General features: G+C 43.1%; 1 protein-coding gene and 1 pseudogene across 2 annotated transcripts in view; one reads left to right on the top strand and one right to left on the bottom strand.

Annotated features, from left to right (window-relative positions):
* The window catches only part of LOC111149052 (TXK tyrosine kinase), a 60745-nt gene that overhangs the window by 33751 nt on the left and 3484 nt on the right, over nt 1-23510 (bottom strand). Inside the window, exons 2-5 of one of the 2 annotated variants that reach the window (XM_022505953.1) lie at nt 8576-8630; nt 7641-7743; nt 6623-6828; nt 4002-4067 (exon numbers count right to left, since the gene is read on the bottom strand). In XM_022505953.1, the coding sequence (XP_022361661.1) occupies nt 4002-4067; nt 6623-6828; nt 7641-7743; nt 8576-8630 (430 nt within the window). Of the gene's footprint in view, nt 1-4001; nt 4068-6622; nt 6829-7640; nt 7744-8575; nt 8647-23510 lie in introns of those variants that run through there. The other variant, XM_022505954.1, reaches the window with a different exon arrangement.
* Nucleotides 16269-16962, top strand: LOC111149163 (annotated as a pseudogene).

Here is a 23510-nt window from a genome sequence, read left to right as displayed (position 1 = left end):
TATTATTGGGGCACCTAAGTGGCTCAGTCGGTTAAGCATCTGCCTTCAGCTCAGGTCATGATCTCGGGGTCCTGGGTTGGAGATGCACAGGGGACTCCCTGTTCAGTGGGGAGTCTGCTTCTCCCCCTCCTCGTGCCCCTCCCCCCACTTGTGCTCGCTCTCTCGCTCTCTCTCTCCTCACTCTCTCTGTCTTTCAAAAAAATAAAAGTATTATTTTAAGAGAATCTGACATAATTTTTTGCCTCTGATTTTTAAATGCATAAATAATTTCAAACTTACAATTTGAAATTTAAGGGAATTTGACTTTTTTAATATTTGTATGGTCACAAGAATTTGGCTTACCACATACACGTTTAATTTATTAGATTTCCAGGATCCTATATGGACTTACAAAGGGCTATTAAAATTGTAAATTTGTCCCTGTCGGGCATGTAAAATACTTAAACAGAAAATTGAATTCATTCAAGTTTATTAAGGCAAGTGAAATGTTTCAGGAAATTAAATTAATTGAGCTTATAAGTAGGACTGATTGTTTAAGGACACGGCTTGCTGGGTTTGAATTAAGGTGACTGTTCTTAATTTTTTAGATTTATAAACAGTGTATCAAGATTTGAAGGCTTACCGAAAATCAGGTTTTCACATTGTAATCTTGATCATTTGGATATTAATTTAACCAAAGTATCCATAAATATTTCAAAGTATAAAGGATCCCCTGAGATGTCAAAATCCCACTAACACAGCACTCCTTCCCCCAGTCCCTCCCGAATGCCTTCTACTTCCTCAAGTAGACTTGACCTCAAGTCACTTCCTCCGAGGGTTTGCCCTATCCCAACGTCCTCAGCTTTTAGCCTTCCCTGTTGATTTCTCCCAGTGTCCCCTACTATTCCTCCATGACACCACAATTTCAAATTTCAAATTTTGTTTGTGAATTTGAGGTTAATGTTTAATGTCTATTTCCCCATGAAGCTGTAAGTTCCACGAAAACAGGGAGTGCTTCTGTGTGTTACATGTTGTATCTCCAGGGGCCAGAACAGCTAACACCCAGCACGTCGTACGTGGACAATAAATGAAGATTGAATAGATGGAGTGACTCAGGGGCTGAGGTAACTAGGAAATGTGGCACCTCTATAATAGCAGGCAAACTGGAAAATGCCCTTCCGTTAACTTCACAGTTCTAGAACGTATCAAATATTGTCTATGTCTTACACAAGACAGGTATCACAGTTCCCAGTTTTCATATCATTGAGAGGTTTATAGGTATTTGGGAATCTTGCCCAGAGCCCAAGCTCTAACCAGTGGTGATGTCAGGATTTGAACCCAGATTTCTCTCATTTCTAAGCCCATCCTACAGTTTTCAACCTGGGGCCATAATTTCTACAGTCATTAGAATGGTGCTTGGCACATAGTAAGTGGTGGATATATTTATATATTTTAGCAACTTATATTGATAATTATTATATCTATATTTTAATAAACCCCTTTAAAAAGAAACAAATTAAAGTTAATCTTCTCACAATTAGATAATTAAAGAAGATTATCTTTAAAGATATAAATCAAAGCCAAGAAAATGAGAAGATTATTCTAAGTTTGGGGTAGTTTAATTCAAATTACCCAGTATTTACAATATGAACAAGCTGTTAAGGGTCAACTCCAACCCTCATCTAGACTAAGGAAGCAGTCAACAACTTAATTAATAATGAAAGGAAGGAAAGTTACACTGTTGGTTGGTGAACACCCATTCACTCACTACGGGGCACTGTGTTACGTACTTTCACACCTATCTCCTTTAATCTCCTGGAAAGTCTGACCTGGGTTTACATTATGGAAAAACGTCTTATTTTTCTCAGAAGGAGATTTTTCACACAGAACTTGCCCTGACCTGACCTTCAAAGAGACCTATTGGGCAGCTCCAGATGGAGGCAGTGGAGAGCCCTCCAGGGAGTATGTACTTGGCAGTGAGGGAACATAGTAGTGAAACTGCTGTGTTAGGACAGTGTGTTCAGTCACTTGGGGTCTTTGTCTTACTGAGTAGAGGCCAGACTTTCAGGACAGGACTAAACGACTCAGGTCAAGAGAGGGGGCGTGACAAACTGAGTGAAGGACGGAGAAGACAGAAGTGACCTGTGATGGTACTAAGCAGAGAGATGGGAGAGAGAACAGAAGTAGCTCATAGAGAAGCCTGGTAAAGTCACGCAGATGTGTCATGTGTCCTATAGTCATCCCTTCGTCCCCTCCAATAGAGTCTACATTATTCACCAGTGCTTTTATTTTTTTTCTAATTTTTTTTCTTTTAAGATTTTACTTATTTACTTGACAGACAGATCACAAGTAGGCAGAGAGGCAGGCAGAGACAGAGCGGGAAGCAAGCTCTCCGCTGAGCAGGGAGCCCGATGCGGGCTTCGATCCCAGGACCCTGAGATCATGACCTGAGCTGAAGGCAGAGGCTTAACCCACTGAGCCACCCAGGCGCCCCACCAGTGCTTTTAAAGATTGATTTATTGTAGAGAGAGAAAGAGCATGGGCGTGCGTGTGCACATGCGAGTGGGAGGAGGGGCAGAGGGAGAGAATCCTCAGGCAGACTCCCACTTGGGGCTCCACCCCACAGGCCTTTAGATCAGGACTTGAGCCAAAACCAAGAATCAGACACTCAAGTGGGTGAGCCCTCACTTATTCCTGCCCCCCCCCCTTATTAATTTATTTGACAGACAGAGATCACAAGTAGGCAGAGAGGCAGGTAGAGACAGGTGGGGAAGCAGGCTCAAGGCTGAGCAGAGAGCCTGATGTGGGGCTCCATCCCAGGATGCTGGGATAGTGACCTGAGCCAAAGGCAGAGGCTTAACCCACTGAGCCATCCAGGCACACACATATGCACACCACCCCCACCCCCACCACCCCGCCAATACTTTTAGAATCGGATTTGTTTTAGGGAGAGAGATGCTGAGTCTGGCCTCCAGGTGGGCTTAAATTAGTAGCAAGACAAGCAACTAGGGGCTGGGAAGGAGGGGTTGGTTCTCATTCAATTTATATTTGCTGCCTGGTTTTCTGAGAAGCCTCAACCCACATCACCTCCCTCCACATGCGCCCCGGGGCTGGAAGCATATGCTAATTGTGAAGCGAGTATCTAAACTGGGGGAGGGCAGTCAAGAGCTAAAACTTAAGCAAAGCTGAATTTGTAAAAGACCAGGACTACTCCCAGCTTTGCCACTCTCTGCTTATAAATTGCTCTCACAACCTGAGTTTCTGATCTGCAGAATGGGGCGCTAGAAAAGTGCTAAGATCTCCACCTTCCAAATCTATATATTGTAAAAAAAAATGGTTTTAATTTTTTTTAAGACTTTATTTATTTATTTATTTGAAAGAGAGACAGTAAGAGAGAGCATGAAAGGGGAGAAGGTCAGAGGGAGAAGCAGACTCCCAGTGGAGCTGGGAGCCCAATGCAGGACTCCATCCTGGGACTCCAGGATCATGACTTGAGCCAAAGGCAGTCACTTAACCAACTGAGCCACCCAGGTGCCCCCAAAATAGGTTTCTGAGTAGAACCCTAGTGAACACACCAAAAATTCCCCCCAACCTACAGCATTAGCCTACTTCTCATCTTCAGCTATTTCTAAAATGTATCAAAACATGAGCCAAAATAGAGTTGTGTGTCTCTGCGTTAGGTTCAATTTGCCACTCATTAAAAAACTAAGGTTATTTTTGGAATAGTTATTTTTCCACTTAGGACGTAGAGTAAAACAAGACCAAGATGCATGTTTGGTTTCCATGCAGTCACTGTTAAACCCCCAAAAAGCGGTCATACAAAACAAAACAAAAAGAAGTTTAAGAAAACGAAGTTTCTGAATCAACCATTATAAGGATCAAAGATCTCTCAAACTAAAGCAGCCAAATGTGTTACTTTCTTTTCCTTTTGTAGATCAAAACCAGCTTGTATACTCGTAAGCCTCCCAAATGTACCTGATTTTCATAGATCAACCCGAGGGCATATTTTCGAGGAGACTTACTCATATATTTCCAGATTGCTTCTTTTGTTTTCGGTCACATAGTTGCTTGGGATTAAGCCTTCATTCCTACAACAAAAGACAAAGCAAAAATCAAAATGCTTGGCATATCTGTGGCATCATCATGACAGCAATCCTTTTAAAATCTCAAGGACATGGGGGAAATCAAACTCGTCTTACTGATTAAATTGCTGAAAGAAAAAAAAAAGGATTTTTCACTTCCATATTCAGCCAAAATCCTTGTATGATAAATACTAAGATTCTGACTTACAATGGAAGTAATTTAAGATGTTTTGGAACACTCAGATTTTTCAAAGAGGAAAAGCAGCACTGACGAGGTCATCGGGGTATCACAGTGACTACATGATAAACACAGCAACAGCAAAGATATCAACTTAATTTTTTTAATTGCTGCAAAATAGATAAAATAGACATGCTAGGTTATCCATGTCCTTATTATAACATTGTCACTCAGAAACACATGAACATGTGTCCTTGTACACCGGAAAAAGTACTTCTCTAAGACATACCAAACAGGGAAGTCCCTGGGTCACCAAATATGTGCATCTCCCCTTAGACAGAGCAAATTGCTATTGAAGGAAAATATACCAATTTACACATCTGTCAGCAGGGTAGGGGTTTTTCTTTTACTATACCTTCACCAATTAAATATGAAATTAAAAATCACAAAAAGATCTCCATGACATTATTGAGAAATCCAAGCAAGTTGCAGAACAGTGCATTAAGCCTGATAAGAATTAGATGAACTAAATCTGCAAACAAGAATATATATTTTAGTATGTACATGGAAGTGCAATGAAAATTTTCTGGAAGGTTCTCACTAAGTGAATACTGGTGCTTGGGTCTGGAGGCATTGTTTATCATGGTGGCATATTAAAAAAAGCGATATTCACTTATTAACTTTGAAATGAAAAATTAATTCATCTTTTTTTAAAGTCTGAGTCATGCCAATGTCAACCCACAGGAGGACTAATTACATGGTCCTGAGCCTACTCATACCTCTTTCCCACTAGAAAGTGTCCATCACATGTTTAAGTCAAAACTAAAATCTGGCAAGAGGGCTAAATCATCAGGAAAATATAATTAAAGAGAGAGGTATGTAATCCAGCTACTTCTAATACTTAGATACTTATCATCTCCAAATCATCACGAAGAATAGAAGTCAAATGCCAGCATTCTCCCCCAGGCAGCCCAGATCCCCCTCAGAGCGTCTACCTCGGACTCTAGCCTGGTATTAACAACCTGTTGCCCTCGACACAGTGACGTCCGTTTGCACCCCAAGGTCTTTTCTTCCTACCAATTTAATTCAGCAAGTACTGCAATGTTTACTTCCAAAGCTAGTCATTGCAGAAATGGGAAAATGAGCGAGATACTGTTTCTGTTCCTCTCTTAGAGCTTAACAGAAAAAAAGAATTCAAATACTCAAAGAAAGTGTAAATCAGGAAAAAAGCCTATCTGGTAGAAATCATTATTCCCATATTTTACAAATAAAGAAACAAAAGCGCATTCACAATAGAATGACCATACAATACAGTGATTCTTCTGCTATTTATCTCAAGAAAATGAAAACACTAACTCAAAAAGATGTGTGTACCTCTCCTGATCATTGCAACATTGTTTGTAATAGTCAAGATATGGAAACAACGTAAGTGTCCATTGATGGATGGATGGATGACACAAAGACATATATATATATATAAACAACAGAAAATTAGTCATAAAACAGGAGAAAGTCTTAATTTTTGCAACAACATGGTGGATCTCAAAGGCATTATGCTAAGTGGAATAAGTCAGATAAGAAAGGCAAATACTGTATGATCTCAATTATATATGGAATCTAAAAAATTTTTTAATTAAAAAAAAAAAAACAAGCTCAGAGGCAGGGAGTAGAGGGTGGATGAAATAGGTAAAGGAGGCCAAAAGGTAGAAAGCTTCAATTATAAAATAAAGAAGTCATGGGAATGTAATGTACCACATAGCAATTCTAGTCAATCATACTATGTTGCGTATTTGAGAATTGCTAAGGGAGTCAATCATAAAAGTTTTCATCGCAAGAAAAAAAATTTTGGTGACTATTTGGAGTGATGGATATTAACTACACATATTGTTGTGATCATTCATTTATATATATATATATGCACACACACATATATATGTATATATATATATATATATATATATCTCAAATTATTACATTGTACACCTGAAACCAATATAATGTCATATGTCAATTATATCTCAATAAAGGAAGGAAGGAAGGAAGGGAGGGAGGGAGGAAGGAATGGAGGGAGGGAGGGAGGGAAACTCAGACAAGGTAAGTGACTGGCAAAAGGACATACAGTAGTAAGTGACGGCATGGGGACGGGCATGGGGACGGGCATGGGAACGTGAAGCCAGGTGTTTGCAGTTCTGTGACTCTGCCTGAAATCGCAGGGCTGTCATGCTCTCTCATACAGATAGAACGTGTGGGGACAGGTTCTGCTCATGCAGAAGGAAGAATTCTAAACCCAGAGAAAAAGAGCCACAGCGCAGATTTTCTGCTTCAGAAGTCTTCAGAGGATAAATGAGGAGGAATTCGATGAGGACCGTGGCATGGTTCCTACCCTAAACAGTCTCTTGCCTTCCACCAGTGAGGGTTATACTTCTCCAGTATGAGGTATTCCTCTGATCTCTTCAATGCTAAATCACACGGCTCTCTGGGCAGGAAATCATACAGTGCCTTTACTTGGATCTTCTCTTCGGTAACCTCAGATGGTGGGAGGGGAGGCAGTGGCTTACGTTTCGATGGTTGCCCATGGTCTCTGTTGTACTGTAAAAACCAAGGAGTGATTTGTTGTATTATTGTTTTAGTCACCTGCACTAAAAAAGAATAGAGATAGAAAATATTTCTCTGCTGCCCCAATTCTCCCCTCTGGCTTCACCAAAGCAAAAACCAGAGTGGGATAAATATAGGAAATGACCATAAAACAACCTTTGAATCTAGCAACCCACTCATCATTTGGTAAGCTGTCAAGATCACAAATTCTCTTGCCAGCATTGCAGCGGATGTTTTTCTTTTCTTTTTTAAAATAGTTCTATGCTCAACACGGGGCTCGAACTCATGACCGTGAGATAAAGCGTGGCATGCTCCACGGACTGAGCCAACCAGGTGCCCCTGCATGTTTTTTAAAGCCACATTCTTAAAATTTAATTCCCCCCCAATAGTTTCACTTTGTTTTATGGGTTTTTCTCTCTTGAAAAATGACAAACAGCCCTTCCCTTTCACACGCTATGAGCTGTGTTTGGGCTTATCACACTTCTTAAGAACACTGTTTCCTCCAACAGTGAACTGAAAATTACTCCTGCTTTCAAAAATGGCAGAATACATTTTTCCCCATTCCCTGTCTGGTTTCAAGTTCTGCCGAAACATAGCAGAGTAGGCTAATTTAACTGGCCTTTTTTTTTTTTTTTTTCTTTTGCTCTCTTCTAAGGAATTCATTCACTGGGTGTTTATGAAGCCCTCGTCACGCACCGAGCATGACATGAGATTCTGCGTGTGGCCGCAAACAGTACCTCAAGGAGCTTAGTCCCTAAAAATGCCTGCTTCCTCTGTTCCCTCCCCCTCATCAAGATGATACTCACTCGCTTCTTGCTCGGTAATTCCCTGAACCATGGCCTGCGATGCCGTGTATATTTTTCTGGAAATTCTTCATCTTTGCTCAGGCTTATTTGTGTTCTGACTTGTCTGAGATTGAAAAACAACCATGTTACCAACAATGACCTGAATTCAGGTTATCCAAGCATTCACCAGATATTCATGAAACGAGGAGGAAGCTCCAGGTCTCTTTCCAACTTCCTTCTTACTCAAAAGACTTCCCACAGGCAAGTTACCACCTCCCAGAACTGCATTTTCCTTACTGAGGAGCTAGAGGTGCTAAGAGCATATGGGGTTTTATGGAATAAAATTGAAGAAACGTTATGTCCCACTCCCAGACCAGAGCTGGTGAAACCTCAATTCCCCCATCTGTCAGATGGAGATTAGAAAGGCCGTAGGTGTTTTTGAGAGTTACTTGAGCTAATAAATGCAAATCCTTTAGCACAGTCCTACATAGAGGACACTCCCGTTAAATGCTAGCCGTTACTATTTTCACGGTACCTTGCATTTATTCTGTACAATCGTTTGCTGGGCATCAAAGTGCGAGAGACTCTGATCATTGGGGGTGGGAGGTATTCAAATAAACAAGACAGGATTCTTGCACTTAAAGGGTAAAAATTATTGAGCAGAACACAGAAAGCAAAAAGCATACACAAAATAAATACCAAATACAGAACAAGCCACATGCTATGAGAATGCAATGGAAGGAGCAATTAATGTCCAAGGGATCCATCCAGGACAGATGGTTGAAAACCTGAAATTTGACTTATGCCTTTAGATCGCTGGGCACTCAGCAGGGAGGAAGCGGGGGAAGGGTTTCCCAGACAAAGGGAACAGCAGATACAAAGAGCCACAGACGCAGCAGACGATAAAGAAACGAAATGAATGAATTCCAAGAAGTTGCCCTCAGAAGTAGACTCACCGCTTCTGCAAGGAACAGCAGCAACAGCAACAGAAAATCGACTGGATGGTATTATCTGAAAAGCAGATCATTGTGGGAGAGCCGTAAGTCCATGATATTGGCTAGATGAGGTCGGTGGTGCTAGTCCAAAGGAGGAAATTTCCCGAGGGAAATTCCCAGGGAGTGATAGGAATGATGAAACATATGCTAGGTCTTGACTCTGCCCTCCTTTACTGGTGGAAGGTGAGAAACTGTCTCAAAAGCAAAAAGAAGTTACTGGCACCCTGACCAGTGTGGTTTCCCTTCTCAGGCTCTTCTCCCCAGGTCTGGTTTATGCATTTCCTCAGTCTGTGAATGACAATGACCACTGTATTCTATTTTACCTTGATCGGGGCTAATGTCAGCTAATAAATGTACAAAAGAATAGAATTCCAAAAGCAATGTTCTCCTAGGAAATGCGTTAGCACAGATTTTGAATTGGGTCCATCACATTTCTTCTAAAAATATTTTTTAATATTTTATTACTTAATATTTTATGTTCGTAGAACCTGGATTTCCCAGTCAACTCTTTCTCATCGTGACACCTGACAATGAAGAATTAAGGAAGCAAAGAGTATGTTGGACATGAGTTCTGAGGTTAGACAGACTTGAGTTTGAATCCTCGCTGTGTGGGTGACTATATGTGCGATGAGTCCCTTCGCTTCTCTAAGTCTTCGTTTTCCTATCTGCCAAAACAGGATAATCATACCTAACCCCTTTGAGAAGCCTTACGAGGCAGAGGTTAATCTGGGGAACTTACTGAACTGCTCTGCACTTAAGTTTCCTTGTCTGTAAAATGGGAATAATTAGATACTTAACATGCAAGACTACTGGGAGGACTAATTGAACCAATTCCTGGGAAGAACCTAGAACAGTCCCAGGTATATGGGAAGAGGGTAATCGAGAAGACCTACTATTGGTATAGGGTTGTTGAGAAGATTAAATTAGACATCATCTCTCAAGTCCCAGGAAAATGGAAGCAGGGTACAAACAGAAGACCCCCAGTGCAGTCTACCCTCAGCCTCCACTCTGTGCCCCCAAAACAGGGGAGGCAATGGAGTTTCATCGACCATCATGTTATCACCAGGTGATGTCAGTGCAGTCATATTTCCACCTGAAACATAGTACGTTAAACATCAAGATACTTTAAGTAAGGCAGGGAAGGAAATAAGGAGAAAAGAAGAGTAACATATTAACAGAGTTGCTACAATCCCCCATCTACAGCTGTCCTGAGTCCTAAGCTAATGATCGCAGATGCCTTCTGTCACCATCTGGTCCATGTTCCCCTTTGCCTCTGCCAACACTCTTTGTCCACTCTATGAAGAACTAATCCTGTTTCATCCTGATAATCAGGATACTCATCCCAGCTACACTGATCCCTTTCTGTGTCAATCAATTCAGTGATACAAGGAATCTCAAAATGGCCAGAGGGGGGTCTCAACTTCTGGTATTCTCTAAGACAGGGATGCTTCTCCAAACCCACCAACCCCAAGGTCACAGATAAAACGAACAACAATATTGCAGTGGGTTATTAGATGAGATGGTGAGAGGGGCCACTCCAAACACCTCTCCTTAGTTCCCCGACTCATGCATCCTGGCTCTACACTTGTTGCTGGTTTAAGACATTCACTGCATCCTATAGGATACCACTCCAACATTGCAAGATGTTATTTCCCAGACGTCATAGTAGTAACTGCGCTTTTAGCTGGCCATTCCTCTGTCCTATAAGCCAGCTGCTTCTGAATCATGGAACACCATGGTTAAGAGTATTCAGAGAACCATTGAAGAAGCACAAACAAAACTGAAAACAGGCTAATGGAATGTATCATCTTGTAGACCTCTGATTTTATCTTTCCATTCTGTCCCCATTCCAAGAGTTTCAGCCATAATTCTCTCCCCAGACCTTGTTACAAATCTCCTGACCTTGTACCTTCCATGTTCCCAACTAGCAAACCAACTTTTTTTTTTTTTTTTTTTTTTTGCCATCACCCATTAGTTATCGTAGGTCAATATCTCAGATTATCTTCCTAATGAAGTATAAACAAACTTTTTGAAGTTCTGGGAGGATTTCATTTCAGCACCATCTTTCTGGAGACCTCTGAATGTGGCTATAGCACGATGGCTGTTTATTTCCCATTCATCTGTACTCAGGATTCAGATCTATCTATACATGAGACTTGTTGAGGAACTCCTCCTGAGGCCTCTTGTGTGAGTTGAAGGAAAGCAGAAAGAGCAGGTACTAGTGAATATAAGTCACCTGCTCCTGAAGCTATCTTGAGCCTTCTGGATCTCCTGGGGCCTACTTTCAAATATACGGCTTCCATATTATGATGGAGTACTGCTATTCGTGCCTAATTTTACGGTTCATTGAATCAGATAACACTCAATTTAAGAAAGGTGGTTTGAATCACATAAATATTTCATGATCCATGGCTGACCATTCGGTCTTCACCAGTAGCAAGCCAGCAGCTACTTTTCAAGTTAAAAATAATTATCAGCACAGTGTCGAGGCATCACATCTAATTCTAGGGGATTGTGCTATGATTTCCATCTTGAGACTTTATAGGAGTTCCATAAGCTAGCATTTTGCCCTTCATTCCAGGCTGCCAAGAATGATCATTTGAATAATTATAATTGAGTTATTTCCCCCAGCAATAAGGCTTCCTTGGACCTCTAAATATATGACCAGATAAATCTCAGATCCAGTTTTGACTGTTTCCTGGAGCCACTTCTGATACCAATTACTGTATTAGTCAGGTTTCCAATATGAAACATGACATATTTAAATTAGAACAATTTTTAAAGTGTTCACACATGAAGGGACTAATTACAAAGGTGTGGATGGAGGTAAGGGAAACTGGGTCCAGCAGTACTAGAAGTGACACCATCCCTAGGTCCAAAAGGACCAGGAAAGTGAGAGAGAGATAAGTAGAGCCAAAATCTCTTTGATAGGAGCAATGATCTGCTGTTGAGAGACACAACCAACTCAAGGCAACCTCACCATAACTTCTTCCCAGGACTCCCCATTAGTGTAATCCAACCAGAAGCCAGGACTGGAAGCATGTTGATCCAACCCCTACAGATTATGTTTCCAGGATGGAGTGCAAGGTGGAGAAGAATGAATACCAAGAGGCTGGGCTCACTTAGCCATCATGGAGGCTGGCCACCATATTTGATCCCTATGGATCATCCTTCTAGGGGGTATAGCGTAGATAAGAAAAAAGGTACTCAAACAGTAATAAGGCTATATCAGCTCCCTTTCCTTTCACAGAATTTGACCTCCCAAACCTAAGTTCATACATTAGTTATTTGCCTGTCTCTGACTTGTACATTATCATATTCAGTCTTTGGGCTACAGAAACATTGGTCCAGTGGTAAATGTCTCATTCCACTATGGAGACATAGTTCCAGTCTAAGCCCAGCAAAGACTCATCTTTCCTCCCATTGCTGCTTTATCACTCACCCTTGACTTAATAATTTTCTCTCATCTTTTGCCTGCACCCAGAAATGACCCATTTTCCAAGGACCATGCCAAGGTTGATTTCTGGACACTAAAATAAAATTACTGAGCCCGCAAAATCTGCATTATATTGTGTATTATTAAGTTTCAGGATTTCAACAGCTTCTGTCAATTTTCTGGTAGTATCTGCATGAATAAATGGTCAAAACACTCTGAGAAAGAGGGTGCATTAGCACTTAGGGGCTCTGTCTACTTTAGCAGGACTGGGCTGAGTTTACATTCTTGCCAATTGACTCCAGTGTAGTTTTAGAGCCCCATATAGATCTGTATCTATCCAGGCCAAGAGATGCAAAGTCAAATGTAGGTTACACAAATGAATGAAGTGGGTCAGTCTATGGTTTAGAATGTGACAAAAATGCTGTGGCCTCACGTAGAGTTATTCAAATTTAAAATGTTAAAAATACTTCTTCCCTCTCTTGTATCACCATTCCCCTCTCCACTGGATCATTGTCATTATCATACAACTATGCTGCTACTTTCCCCACTAAAAGCAAAAGAAACTACTCTTGATATAATTTCCTTGATCAGTTTTGCTCCCCATTTAGAGTAAAATCTAGAAATGATTCATCTTTTCTTGTTGCTTCCAGTTCATCTCTCGTTTTCTCTTAACCCATTCCAGTCAAGCTTTTGTCCCTACTACTTCCCCCAAATTGCTCCTGCTAGGGTCTCCGGTGACCTACGCACTCCTTAACCCATGGTTAACTAGATGTCCTCGTCTTACTTGACCTCTCAGCAGCATTCAACACTCTTCTCTTGGTTGTCTTTCTTCTTGGTCTCCTTTGCTACTTCTCTTCCTCCCCACCCTCTCAGCCTGGGGTTAAATAGTCTGCTCCAAAGCTTTTGATCTCTTCTCTTTCTCACTTACTCCTTTGATTATCTCATTCCTTTTTCTTAAAAACAATCTATCTGCCAATGACACGATAACATCCAAATATATACCTCTATCCAGTTCCAGTGCATTCCAGATTTGCATACCCAAATGCAGTCTCAAATTCTCCACTCGGGTGTCTAGTGGACACCTCCAGTTCACATGAAGAAATCTGAACTCCTTCTCTTCCTTCCTCCCCAGATTTGCTCTAACCATCCTCTCCATTTCATCAGTAGAGATACCATTTTTCCAGTGGTTCAGGTCAATGATCTTGGAGTTGTCTTTGACTCTTCTCTTTCTCTCACACCCCAGTCCAACCTGTATGAAAGCATGTTAATTCTGCCTTCAAAATGTATTCAAGAGTTTCAGTTTGGAATGAAAATGGTCTGGAGATGGACAGTGGGGATGGTTGTATGATAATTCAGAAGTACTTAATGCCACTGGACTATACACTTACAGATAATTAAAATGGTAAATTTTATGTTATGTATATTTCACCATGGTTTAAAACTCTCTCTTTTCCTCTCTCTCTCTTTCTCTCTCTCTCTCTCTCACACACACACACACACACACACACACACACATACACACAATCTTACTGCTTTTCCTACCCTTCTGTTACTACCATGGTCTAAGCCACCATCATTTATCTGGATTATACCAACAGCCTGCTGACTTCTTCCCACTTCTACCCTAAACTCCCTATGGTCTCTTTTTGGCACAGCAGCCAGAATAATTAATGGAAAACCTAAATTGGATCATGTTGCTCCTTGTTTCCAAATCCCACAAAGACTCCCCATTTCATTGACAGTTATAGCAGAATGCCTCACACTAGCCTATAAAACTCTCTGTGAACTGACCTCCCATTGTCCCTCATTTTTGTCCAACATGTCCTTGCTCATGTCACACACCCACACTGCCCTCCTCACTGCTCCTGAGGCACGCTGGGCCTGCTCTCCCCGCAGTTTCTTTGCTTTTGTCTCAGCTAGACCCCTCTCCTCTCCAGGTGTCAATCTTCTCTTTTTTAAATATTTTTTAAATTGAAGTATAGTCAACATAAAATATTATATTCATTTCAGGTATTCAACATAGTGATTCCACAATTACATACATTATGTAATGTTCACCACAGTAAGTGTAGTTACCGCCTGTCACCATGCAGTGTTATGACAGTATTACTGACTGTACTCCCTGTGCTGAACCTTTCATCCCTGTGAGTTACTTATTTTATAACTGAAACTTTGTAACTCATAATCCCCTTCACCCATTTTGCCTGTGCCCCTACCTCTCTCTCTTCTGGCAACTACTAGTTTGTTCTCTGTATTTCTGAGTCTGTTTCTGTTTTGGTTTGTTCATTTGCTTTGTGTTTTAGAGTCTACCTGTAAGTGAAATCATATGATATTTGTCTTTTCTGTCTGACTTATTTCACTTAACATAATAACCTCTAGGTCCACCCATGTGGGTGAACAGCAAGATTTCATTCTTTCTCATGGCTGAGATAGATATATATAGATAGATAGATATCTATATATATCTATCTCACAGCTTCTTTATCCAGTCATCTGGATACACAGTGGATATCCAGTCTGGGTATCCAGTCACCACAGTAGACAATTGGACTGTTTCCTTATCTTGGTTATTATAAATAAAGCTGCAGTAAATATAGGGGTGCATATATCTCTTCAAATCAGTGGTTTTGTTTTCTTCAGGTAAATACTCAGAAGTGAAATTACTGGATCATCAGGAAAGGACCCAAAAATGGTAAAAGAAAACTACATCAAACTAAAAAGCTTTTTTTTTTTTAAGATTTTATTTATTTGACAGAGAGAGATCACAAGTAGACAGAGAGGCAGGCAGAGAGAGGGAGGGAAGCAGGCTCCCTGCCAAGCAGAGAGCCCGACGCGGGACTCGATCCCAGGACCCTGAGATCATGACCTGAGCCGAAGGCAGCGGCTTAACCCACTGAGCCACCCAGGAGCCCCCAAACTAAAAAGCTTTTGCATGGCAAAGGAAACCACCAACAAAATAAAAAGGCAACCTACTGAATGGGAGAACATATTTATAAATCATATATTGGATAAGGGGTTCATACTCAAAATGTATAAAGAACTTGTATCACTTGACACCAACCCCCTCCACACACACATAATCTGATTTAAAAACCTGCAGAGGATCTAATAGGCATTTTTCCAGAGACACATGAAAAGAGGCTCTCAACATCACTGACCATCAGGGAAGTGATCAAAACTACAGATCAAAACTCCAGATACCACATCACATCCGTCAGGATGGCTGTTATCAAAAAGATAAGAAATAATAAGTATTATTGAGGATGTGGAGAAAAGGGAACCTTCGTGTGCTGTTGGTGGGAATGTGAGTTGGTGCAGCTACTGTGGCAACCAGCCTGGAGGCTCCTCAAAAAAATTAAAAATAGAATTACCATCCAATTTTCTTAACTCCCGCCACTCCTTCAAGTCTTTGCTCCAATCTTACCTTCTAAATGAAGAGTGCCTTGATTGATGACGGCTGCCACCCCGTGCTCCCTGACTCCCCGACTTGGATATTCCTTACTTTGCTCATTTTATCTTCTTTCTTTCTCTCTCTTTCTTTCTTTCTTCCTTCCTTCCTTTCCTTCCTCCTTCCTTCCTTCCTTCCTCTCTCTCTTTCTTTTTTCTTTCTTTTCTTACGTTCCTTCCTTCCTTTCTTTCTCTTTCTTTCTTTCTATTTTTTTTTTTTTAAGATTTTATCTATTTATTTCACGGACAGAAATCACGAGTAGGCAGAGAGGCAGGCACAGAGAGAGGAGGAGGCAGGCTCCCCGCTGAGCAGAGAGCCCGATGCGGGGCTCAATCCCAGGACCCTGAGATCATGATCTGAGCCGAAGGCAGAGGCCTAAACCACTGAGCCACCCAGGCGTCCCTCTTTCTTTCTTTCTTGATGGCATTTTTTACCTTCTAGCGTACTATGTGATCGATTTATTTTTTTATTTTATTTTATTTTTTTACCGTCTGTCTCCTCTACTGGAATGTAAACAGAGATCTTTGTCTATTTTGTTCAGTTATATCTCAAGAGGGTCTAGAAGTTGTTAGCATTTAATATGCATCCTACAAATATTTGTTGAGTGAATGGACACATGAAGAAATTCGTTTGAAGAAGCATCAAATGATAACCTTTTCAGAACACCCACTCTACTCCTTGAATAATCACAAGCAGGTTATGTTATTCTCTATATTTTTCCCAATGCTTGAAATATTTCAAAACTGAAATTTACAGATTAAAAAGAGGAAATGCCCCGGAAAATCAGGTAGACATGTGGTTAGATAGTTAAGGACCCATTCCAGGACTAAGAACTTTTTACATGTACGTGACTTTTAGGAATAGTTGCAAAAGACTTTTTATTTCTCTAATTCAGCCACTGACTTATCTTTTGCCCAACTGGAATTTTCATCTTCCTCATGAGCCCCAATAAGAAAACTATCCTAGCCCTCCCCGTGCCCCTCTCTGTCCTCTCTGCACTGGGGGCAGCTCTCCTGCCACAGCCCTTCATCCCCCGAAATTGTGCACCTGTGCAAAGTTCCTCTCTACCCCCTTCTTGGTCAAGAGCACCTCTCAGCTGTTGAGCCGACCACTGTCTGCGGCGGTGCTAAAACCACCAGAGACGCTGACAGATGAGAGTCTCAGCAGCTTGGCAGCCCCCTGACCCCCGAACTCCCTTATTCCCAGACCCGGCTTCTGAACCAGTGCCATTACAAGGGACATGGACACAGCAGTCAGGTGCATCAGGGCTGGGGCCGTCATGGTAGGAGTGGCTGGCTGTGGGGCTAGAATTGGGGCTGTGTTCAGGAGTCTCATTTTGATTATGCCAGGAACCCCTCTCTGAAGCAACAGCTCTTCTCCTACACCATTCTGGGCTCTGCCCACTCGGTGGCCATGGGTCTCCTTTGCCTGATGGTGGCCTTTCTCACTCCCTTCACCATGTGATGGAACCTTCTTCACCTCCCCGTAGGTCTTTCTCCTGTGTCTCATTTGCCCTGTGTGTTCCTTTTCCCATATTCCCCGGGCAGCCCAGGGAAAGTGGTTGGCTCAGGGTTTGACAGAAAGAGGACAAATAAATACCATATTCATAAGAAAACAAAACAAAAAAACAGCCTATATTGGATCCCCTTTCTAATCTTCCCATGTCTGAGTATGATTCCAGCACAGAAAGGATTCTGCCCGAGCCCCGTCCCTTGTATCCCATCTGCCATGAGTCTGTTGAAATTGTTTGGCTCTTTCCTTCTCTCCCCTGCTACCAGTCTCATCCAAGCCCTCATCAGCCCACATCTGCATTTCTGCGGTAACTTGTTGACTCCTCACTTAACCCTGGGTTAAATAGGTGCTGCTGTACAGATGAAGAATCTGGCCACAGAGGGGAGCCTCCTTGCTGAGAGTCAAAGAGCTTTTAAGTGGACAGCCAGGATCAGACCCAGGCAGCCCGGCTCCGGAGTCTCCTCTCTCAACCTCTGGGCACAGTATCGCTCAGTGACTGAATGAATTGGCCGAAGTCCCAGCCTCTGAGCCCTGCCCCTGAGCGTCCCCTCCTTCAATCCATCCTCTAAGTCCATTTCCCTGAAAGTCTGTTTCAGCCAACTGCTCTCCTTCCTCAGCTCCTGAAAAGACTCTCAACTACATACGGCATCAAGAGGATACCCTTCCTTACGTTCTTCGCCTTCCATAACATGGCCAACTCCCCTCCCAACTCTCCACGTTCACCACTGCTCATGCACCAGCTTCCTCCCCTTGCTCTGTTGTCACAGTCATCCCCAGCACTCCTGCCTCCAGCCTGAAAAGGACTTCCACTGCAGTCCACTCCCATCTAATGGTCCCCTGGTCTCCCAGAGCACAAGTGATCTGTCCTGCGCTGTGGCTCGTAATTGGGCACCACGTTAGATGGCCATCTCAAGGACCATCTTTGCGTAGGCTCCATCTCTCATAGGGTTTCTCGGTCACCCCACAGTTGACTTTTTAGATTGGATGATTCTTGGGGAGTTGGGGGATGCTGTCCTGTGCCCTACAGTTTCTTCAGCAGCACCTTTATGACCAAGAATCAGCAGCAACCCCTCCCTCCTTTCACATCCACCTCCTCTTCCCAGTCGTGAAAACCAAGAAACTCCCGGGCATTGTCAAATGTCCCGGGGTTGGGGTGGGGGAGGGGGAGTGGCGTGCAAAAATCCCTTGATTTTGAGAACCACTGAACCACACTGTAATCTCCTCCATGTCGGTGCTTCCCAGAGCCCCCAGCACGGCTGCCGGGCACATAGAGAACTCAATAAGTCAGCCTCACCCATACCCCCACACCACCACACCCCACCTGGGCTCTACTCTTCAGTAGCTCATTCTACCACAGGACATCACACAGCACGAGGCTGACCACAGAACAAGCAGGCTGACCACAACCTCTTCACTAAGTAGAACAGCGAAGTTGACAAGAATGGCTTCCGGAGCTTTGGCTAGTACTTATAGGTCATAAGCCTAACCCGCTGTCCCAGAGACATTAAATAAAGAAGTAACTTATCCAAAATCAAGCACCAATCCCTAAGATGCTAGATGAAAGAGTGAAGCCGTCTCTGGTGTTCGAGGACTTTTTTCTGTATTAGGACAGCACATGAGGGTGAGTGGGTTTTGGTGTCAAACCAACTTGCAGTCAAATCATGGCGCCATTTTCTTTTTTTTTCTTTTCTTTTCTCTTCTCTTCTCTTCTTTTCTTTTCTTCTCTTTTCTTTTTTTTTAAACATATAATGTATTATTTGCCCCAGGGTACAGGTCTGTGAATCATCAGTCTTATACAATTCACAGCACTCACCGTAGCACATACCCTCCCCAGTGCCCATCACCCAGCCACCCTATCCTTCTCCCCCACCCCCAGCAACCCTCAGTTTGTTTCCTGAGATTAAGAATCTCTGATGATTTGTCTCCCTCCCGATCCCATCTTGTTTCATTTTTTCCCTCCCTACTGCCCATCACCCACGACCTTGCCTCTCAAATTCCTCATATCAGGGAGATCATATGATAACTGTCTTTCACTGATTGACTTATTTTGCTTAGCATAACACCCTCTAGTTCCAACCACGTCATTGCAAATGGCAAGATTTCGGGGTGGGGCAGTTGATGGCTGCATAGTATTCCATTGTATATATACCACATCTTCTTTATCCATTCATCTGTTGATGGACATCTAGGTTCTTTCCATAGTTTGGATATTGTGGACGTTGCTGCTATAAACATTCAGGTGCACATGCCCCTTCGGATCACTACATTTGTATCTTTAGGGTAAATACCCAGTAGTGCGATTGCTGAGTCATACGGTAGCTCTATTTTTAACTTTTTGAAGAATCTCCATGCTGTTTTCCAGAGTGGCTGCACCAACTTGCATTCCCACCAACAGTGCAGGAGGGTTCCCCTTTCTCCACATCCCTGTCAACATCTGTTGTTTCCTGACTTGTTAATTTTATGGCTCCATTTTCTTGTGGCAACAATGTGATTCTGGCCAATCACTCAGCAGCCTTATCTGGAAAATATAGGAATGAAACCTACCTTCTAGGAAAGGCAGTTCCCCAACATAGGCCTTACTGTAAGCAGGCGCTACACTAAGATCTCACTACATTTTTTTTTTAAAGATTTTATTTTTATTTATTTGACAGACAGAGATCACAAGTAGCAGAGAGGCAGGCAGAGAGAGAGAGGAGGAAGCAGGCTCCCTGCCGAGCAGAGAGCCCGTTGTGGGGCTCGATCCCAGGACTCTGGGATCATGACCTGAGCCGAAGGCAGAGGCTTTAACCCACTGAGCCACCCAGGCGCTCCTCACTACATTTTATACTAAGTTACTCCCTAAACATTGAAATCGGTCTTGTTATTACCCCATTTTACAGAGTAAAAATGCTAAGAGAAGGAGAAGTTCAGTAATTTGTCACAGAATTAAAAAGCCACTGAGTTGGAATTCAAGCCCGGAGACTTTGGCTCAGAGTCTGGGAGCAGAACAAGACTATCCTTATGGATGAGAAAATTAAATAAGACAGCAGAGCTGAGGCACCCAAATCATAGAGATTACTCATTTAATTCCCAACCTGTTCCCTCAGCCAGTTCCCTAGAACTCCGTTAGGTACTCACAGGCTATGTTTGAAGGTAAACAGATGTAAATAGATGTGATTCTCCCTCTGAAGACAAAACAAGGGAATAAGGCCAAGCAAGCCAAAGCTGATTCTTAGCTCCCAACTCCCTTGTCCTGAGCCGACTCTCTACCCCTGACTCCAAGGCAGATGTTCCCACCGTTCAGGACTCTCAAGGGCTCTCTCTCTCCCTACCACCCAAACAGTTCTCAGGAGAGGCTCTGAAACTTGCTGTTGGTAAGGTATCAATGATATCATAAACAGATAGAGTAGGAAACATGTTACACTGTAGTCCTTCTTTGGAAGGCATTTTCATGTTTATAAGCATGACCCCTATATTGAGGTGAAGAGAGAGACTGATTTTAAGGAATTGGTTCATAAGACTGTGGGAACTGGCAGGTCCAAAATCGAATGGGGTGGGTTGGCAGGATGGAGACTCAGGGAAGAGTTGTGTTCAGGTCCAAAGGCAGGCTGCTGGTGGAATTCCTCTCGCTCAGGTGAGGTCAGGCTCTATTCTCTTAAGGCCTTCAACTGATTGGGCAAAGCCCACCAACATTGTGAAGAGTAATCTGTTTACTCAAAGACCACTGATTTAAATCTTGATTTAAATCCTCATCCCCCAAACCCTTTCACAGAAACACCCAGAATTATGTTGATCAAACAGCTGGGCAACATGACTCAGCCAAGGTGTCCCATAAAATTACCTATCACAATACCTTAAATTTAAATACACAGAACCTTCCAGAAGGAATTGCTGGTATCACTCAGCAGGTGGGAAAGATATCTAGGCACTAGGAAAAGGCCTTCCCCTACTCACCTGTAGGACTACAAGCCCGATGAGTAGATTATAAACCCCAAAATATCCCCAGGGTGATCTCTGCTCTCTTCTGCAGTCTACGATTTCGGAATCAGTGTTTTCAAAAATACTTATTTTTCCTGGTTCAGTAGCAAAGGCACAGACCTATGCTGCCACTGATTTAAGTATGAGAAGGTTTTTCTTCTCCCCGGAAGACCAGGAGCAGCTGTGGGCTAGAAGGCCAACCTCTGCCTTGTTCACCATTCCATCCCTTCTGCCCAGCAAGTTGCTGCCCAAGAAATAATTGTTCGGTAAATGGAAAAAAAAAAAAGTGTCTGTGTGTGTGTGTGAACGCCGATTAGTTCCCTGGTGTTCCCTCATTTGGCATGACTTTCCAAGCCACTAGGCATCTTTATTTATAGACTGAAATTTCGATTCCCTCCGGAGCAGATATCTGTGATTATTAGATCTGTGGTCGTTTTCGAGTCACAGCTTCACCCAGGTTTTCGAGGTCAGTGAACAAATGGAGAGTCACTTCCGTATGCAACCTGGGATTCTAGAAGCCATGCTTTGCAGAGAAATTAACCTGCAGAGAGAAAACTCGTTTGTGCCTTTGGAAAATTCCCGGTTTAGGCAGAAGCTCGTGCATATGCATATGCACGGGGCCTTTGATATGCAAAGGCCCCTGCCAGAGAGACTAAAATGCCCCAGAGATGGGCAATGACTATTTGCCCGCTGGAAGGGTTGAGGATTATCTCAGGAAGGAGCCAGCCGGTGCTTCCTCTCCCAGGCTTACGCCTGCGCTGATCTTTTCACCTGCTTCTTATTCCCCCGGCAAGTATCTTTAATTATATCCCAGGTCCCGGCAAATCAGGAAAAGGGCACCACGTCCTGGTGTAATCCCTGTGACCTTTAGGAATGACACATCTTTCATGGATAAGGCAGTCCAACCTCCCCTTTGAGCTGGGGTTCGTGTTCCTTCCTGGGAATCCTTTCTTTCCCCCCTTGTCTCCCCAGCACAATGCTCCTGGTGCCTCCAGACGGGGGTGGGTGGCCACAATGGGGCTGTGGGGGGACAGGCTTCCACCAGGGGGCACTGGAAGGGAGCAAATGTGAGAAGCACCATTTCTCAGAACAGCTCCAAGGTCGCCTTCCCCAGCTCCCAAACACCTGTCGGATGCAAAGCTGTGGTCCCAGCCCTCTGGGAAGCAAAGTTGGCGGCCTTCCCTCCGTTTCTAGTGTTCTGAGGTTTACATCAGCATAACCTCACCTTCATCCCCGGCATGTCCGACGTCACTGTTTCATTCTGAATCAGAGCCTCAAGTGAAATTTATTCCTTCTGAATTTGGTCATCACTGGCAGATGGCGGCTGCTTTTTATTTGAAAACTTAAATAACTGGCTCGGTCTGGAGAGCTCTCTTGAACCTAGGGGCGCGCTAGTTGAGTCTCCCAACCCACATGTCCCAGGCTGCGGTTTTAAGGTGAGGAATTCTGGTGGCAGCTGCGTCTGCAGCTGAAGGGCGTGGAGGAAAACGAAAGCCTGTGGCTTTGGGGAAATGGCTCTGAGTGATTGATTCGATGTTCACTGTAAGCTAGGTGCCATTGTTCCCAGAAATTCCCAGAAAGATGAAACTTCCTCATGATGATCGTAAATTCCCCCCAGGAGATCTGTTTCTTAAGGGCCTTTTAAAATCAAATACATTTTAATTGATTTAACTAATGTCACCTGGGAAGGGTGACACACAGCTAGCTTTCCTTTAGTGTGAAATTCTACCTCTGATCAGGTTTCAGAAAAGTTTCGCTGAACCAAGAATCCACAGCAGTGGGGTGAGGAGGGAGGAAAGAGGGAAGGAAGAAGGAAGGATAGACAGGAGGGAGGACGGGAAGGAAGGAGGGAGGGAAGAAAGTAAGACACTGAGTTTTTCAAAGAAATGTTTATTCAATTTAGAAAGCTATCCTTTTTTCTGAGTGTATGCCCTCTATATTTTTGAGCTATTAAATTATCCTTGCCTTGTGTATACACTTCCCCTTGATATTAAAAAGACTCTCCTTCTAAGAGGAATTCTAGAAGCACACTCCAGGGTGTTTCCTTTTGATTTTAAAATGTACCTGCTTCTAAGAGAGGATAGTCACCGGAGAGGTTAGTCTTTTCGCTTGTATTGACAAAAGAAGTTAACCCTATGTCAAACCCCAAACTGTTTTTGACATCATCTTGAGTCTTACCTTAAAGTAAGAGGAAGAGCTACTTCTAGGGGATCCATGGGTCACTAACAGAACACAAGTTCCCAGCTCCTGGGACAGTCAACTGATACATTTGGTGGTACTTGGCCAGGCTGGGGCCTGAAGGGGCAGTGGGTGTGGGGAAGGAGTGAGGAGACTCTAGAAGCCTCAGAAGCTGGGTGGGGTTCTGGGCAGCAGGGGAGATGGTGTCCAGGGAGTAAAGGATGCTGTGAGGGAGGGCAGAGCCTCTCTGAAGACCGCACATCTGATCCCAGCCTTGGCCAGGGCACCCCCCAGGCACCAAATATTCTTGCATCTTGAAGCCATTGCTTGCTCTGTGTAAGAAGATTGATTTTTCCCCCAGGAAT

The sequence above is a fragment of the Enhydra lutris genome, unplaced genomic scaffold (genome assembly GCF_002288905.1).
Source record: "Enhydra lutris kenyoni isolate GAN:26980312 unplaced genomic scaffold, ASM228890v2 scaffoldscaffold21, whole genome shotgun sequence".
In the NCBI taxonomy this organism is placed as follows: domain Eukaryota; kingdom Metazoa; phylum Chordata; class Mammalia; order Carnivora; family Mustelidae; genus Enhydra; species Enhydra lutris.
Note: the sequence above shows the minus strand (reverse complement) of the source record. Positions and strands in the feature narration are given on the sequence as shown.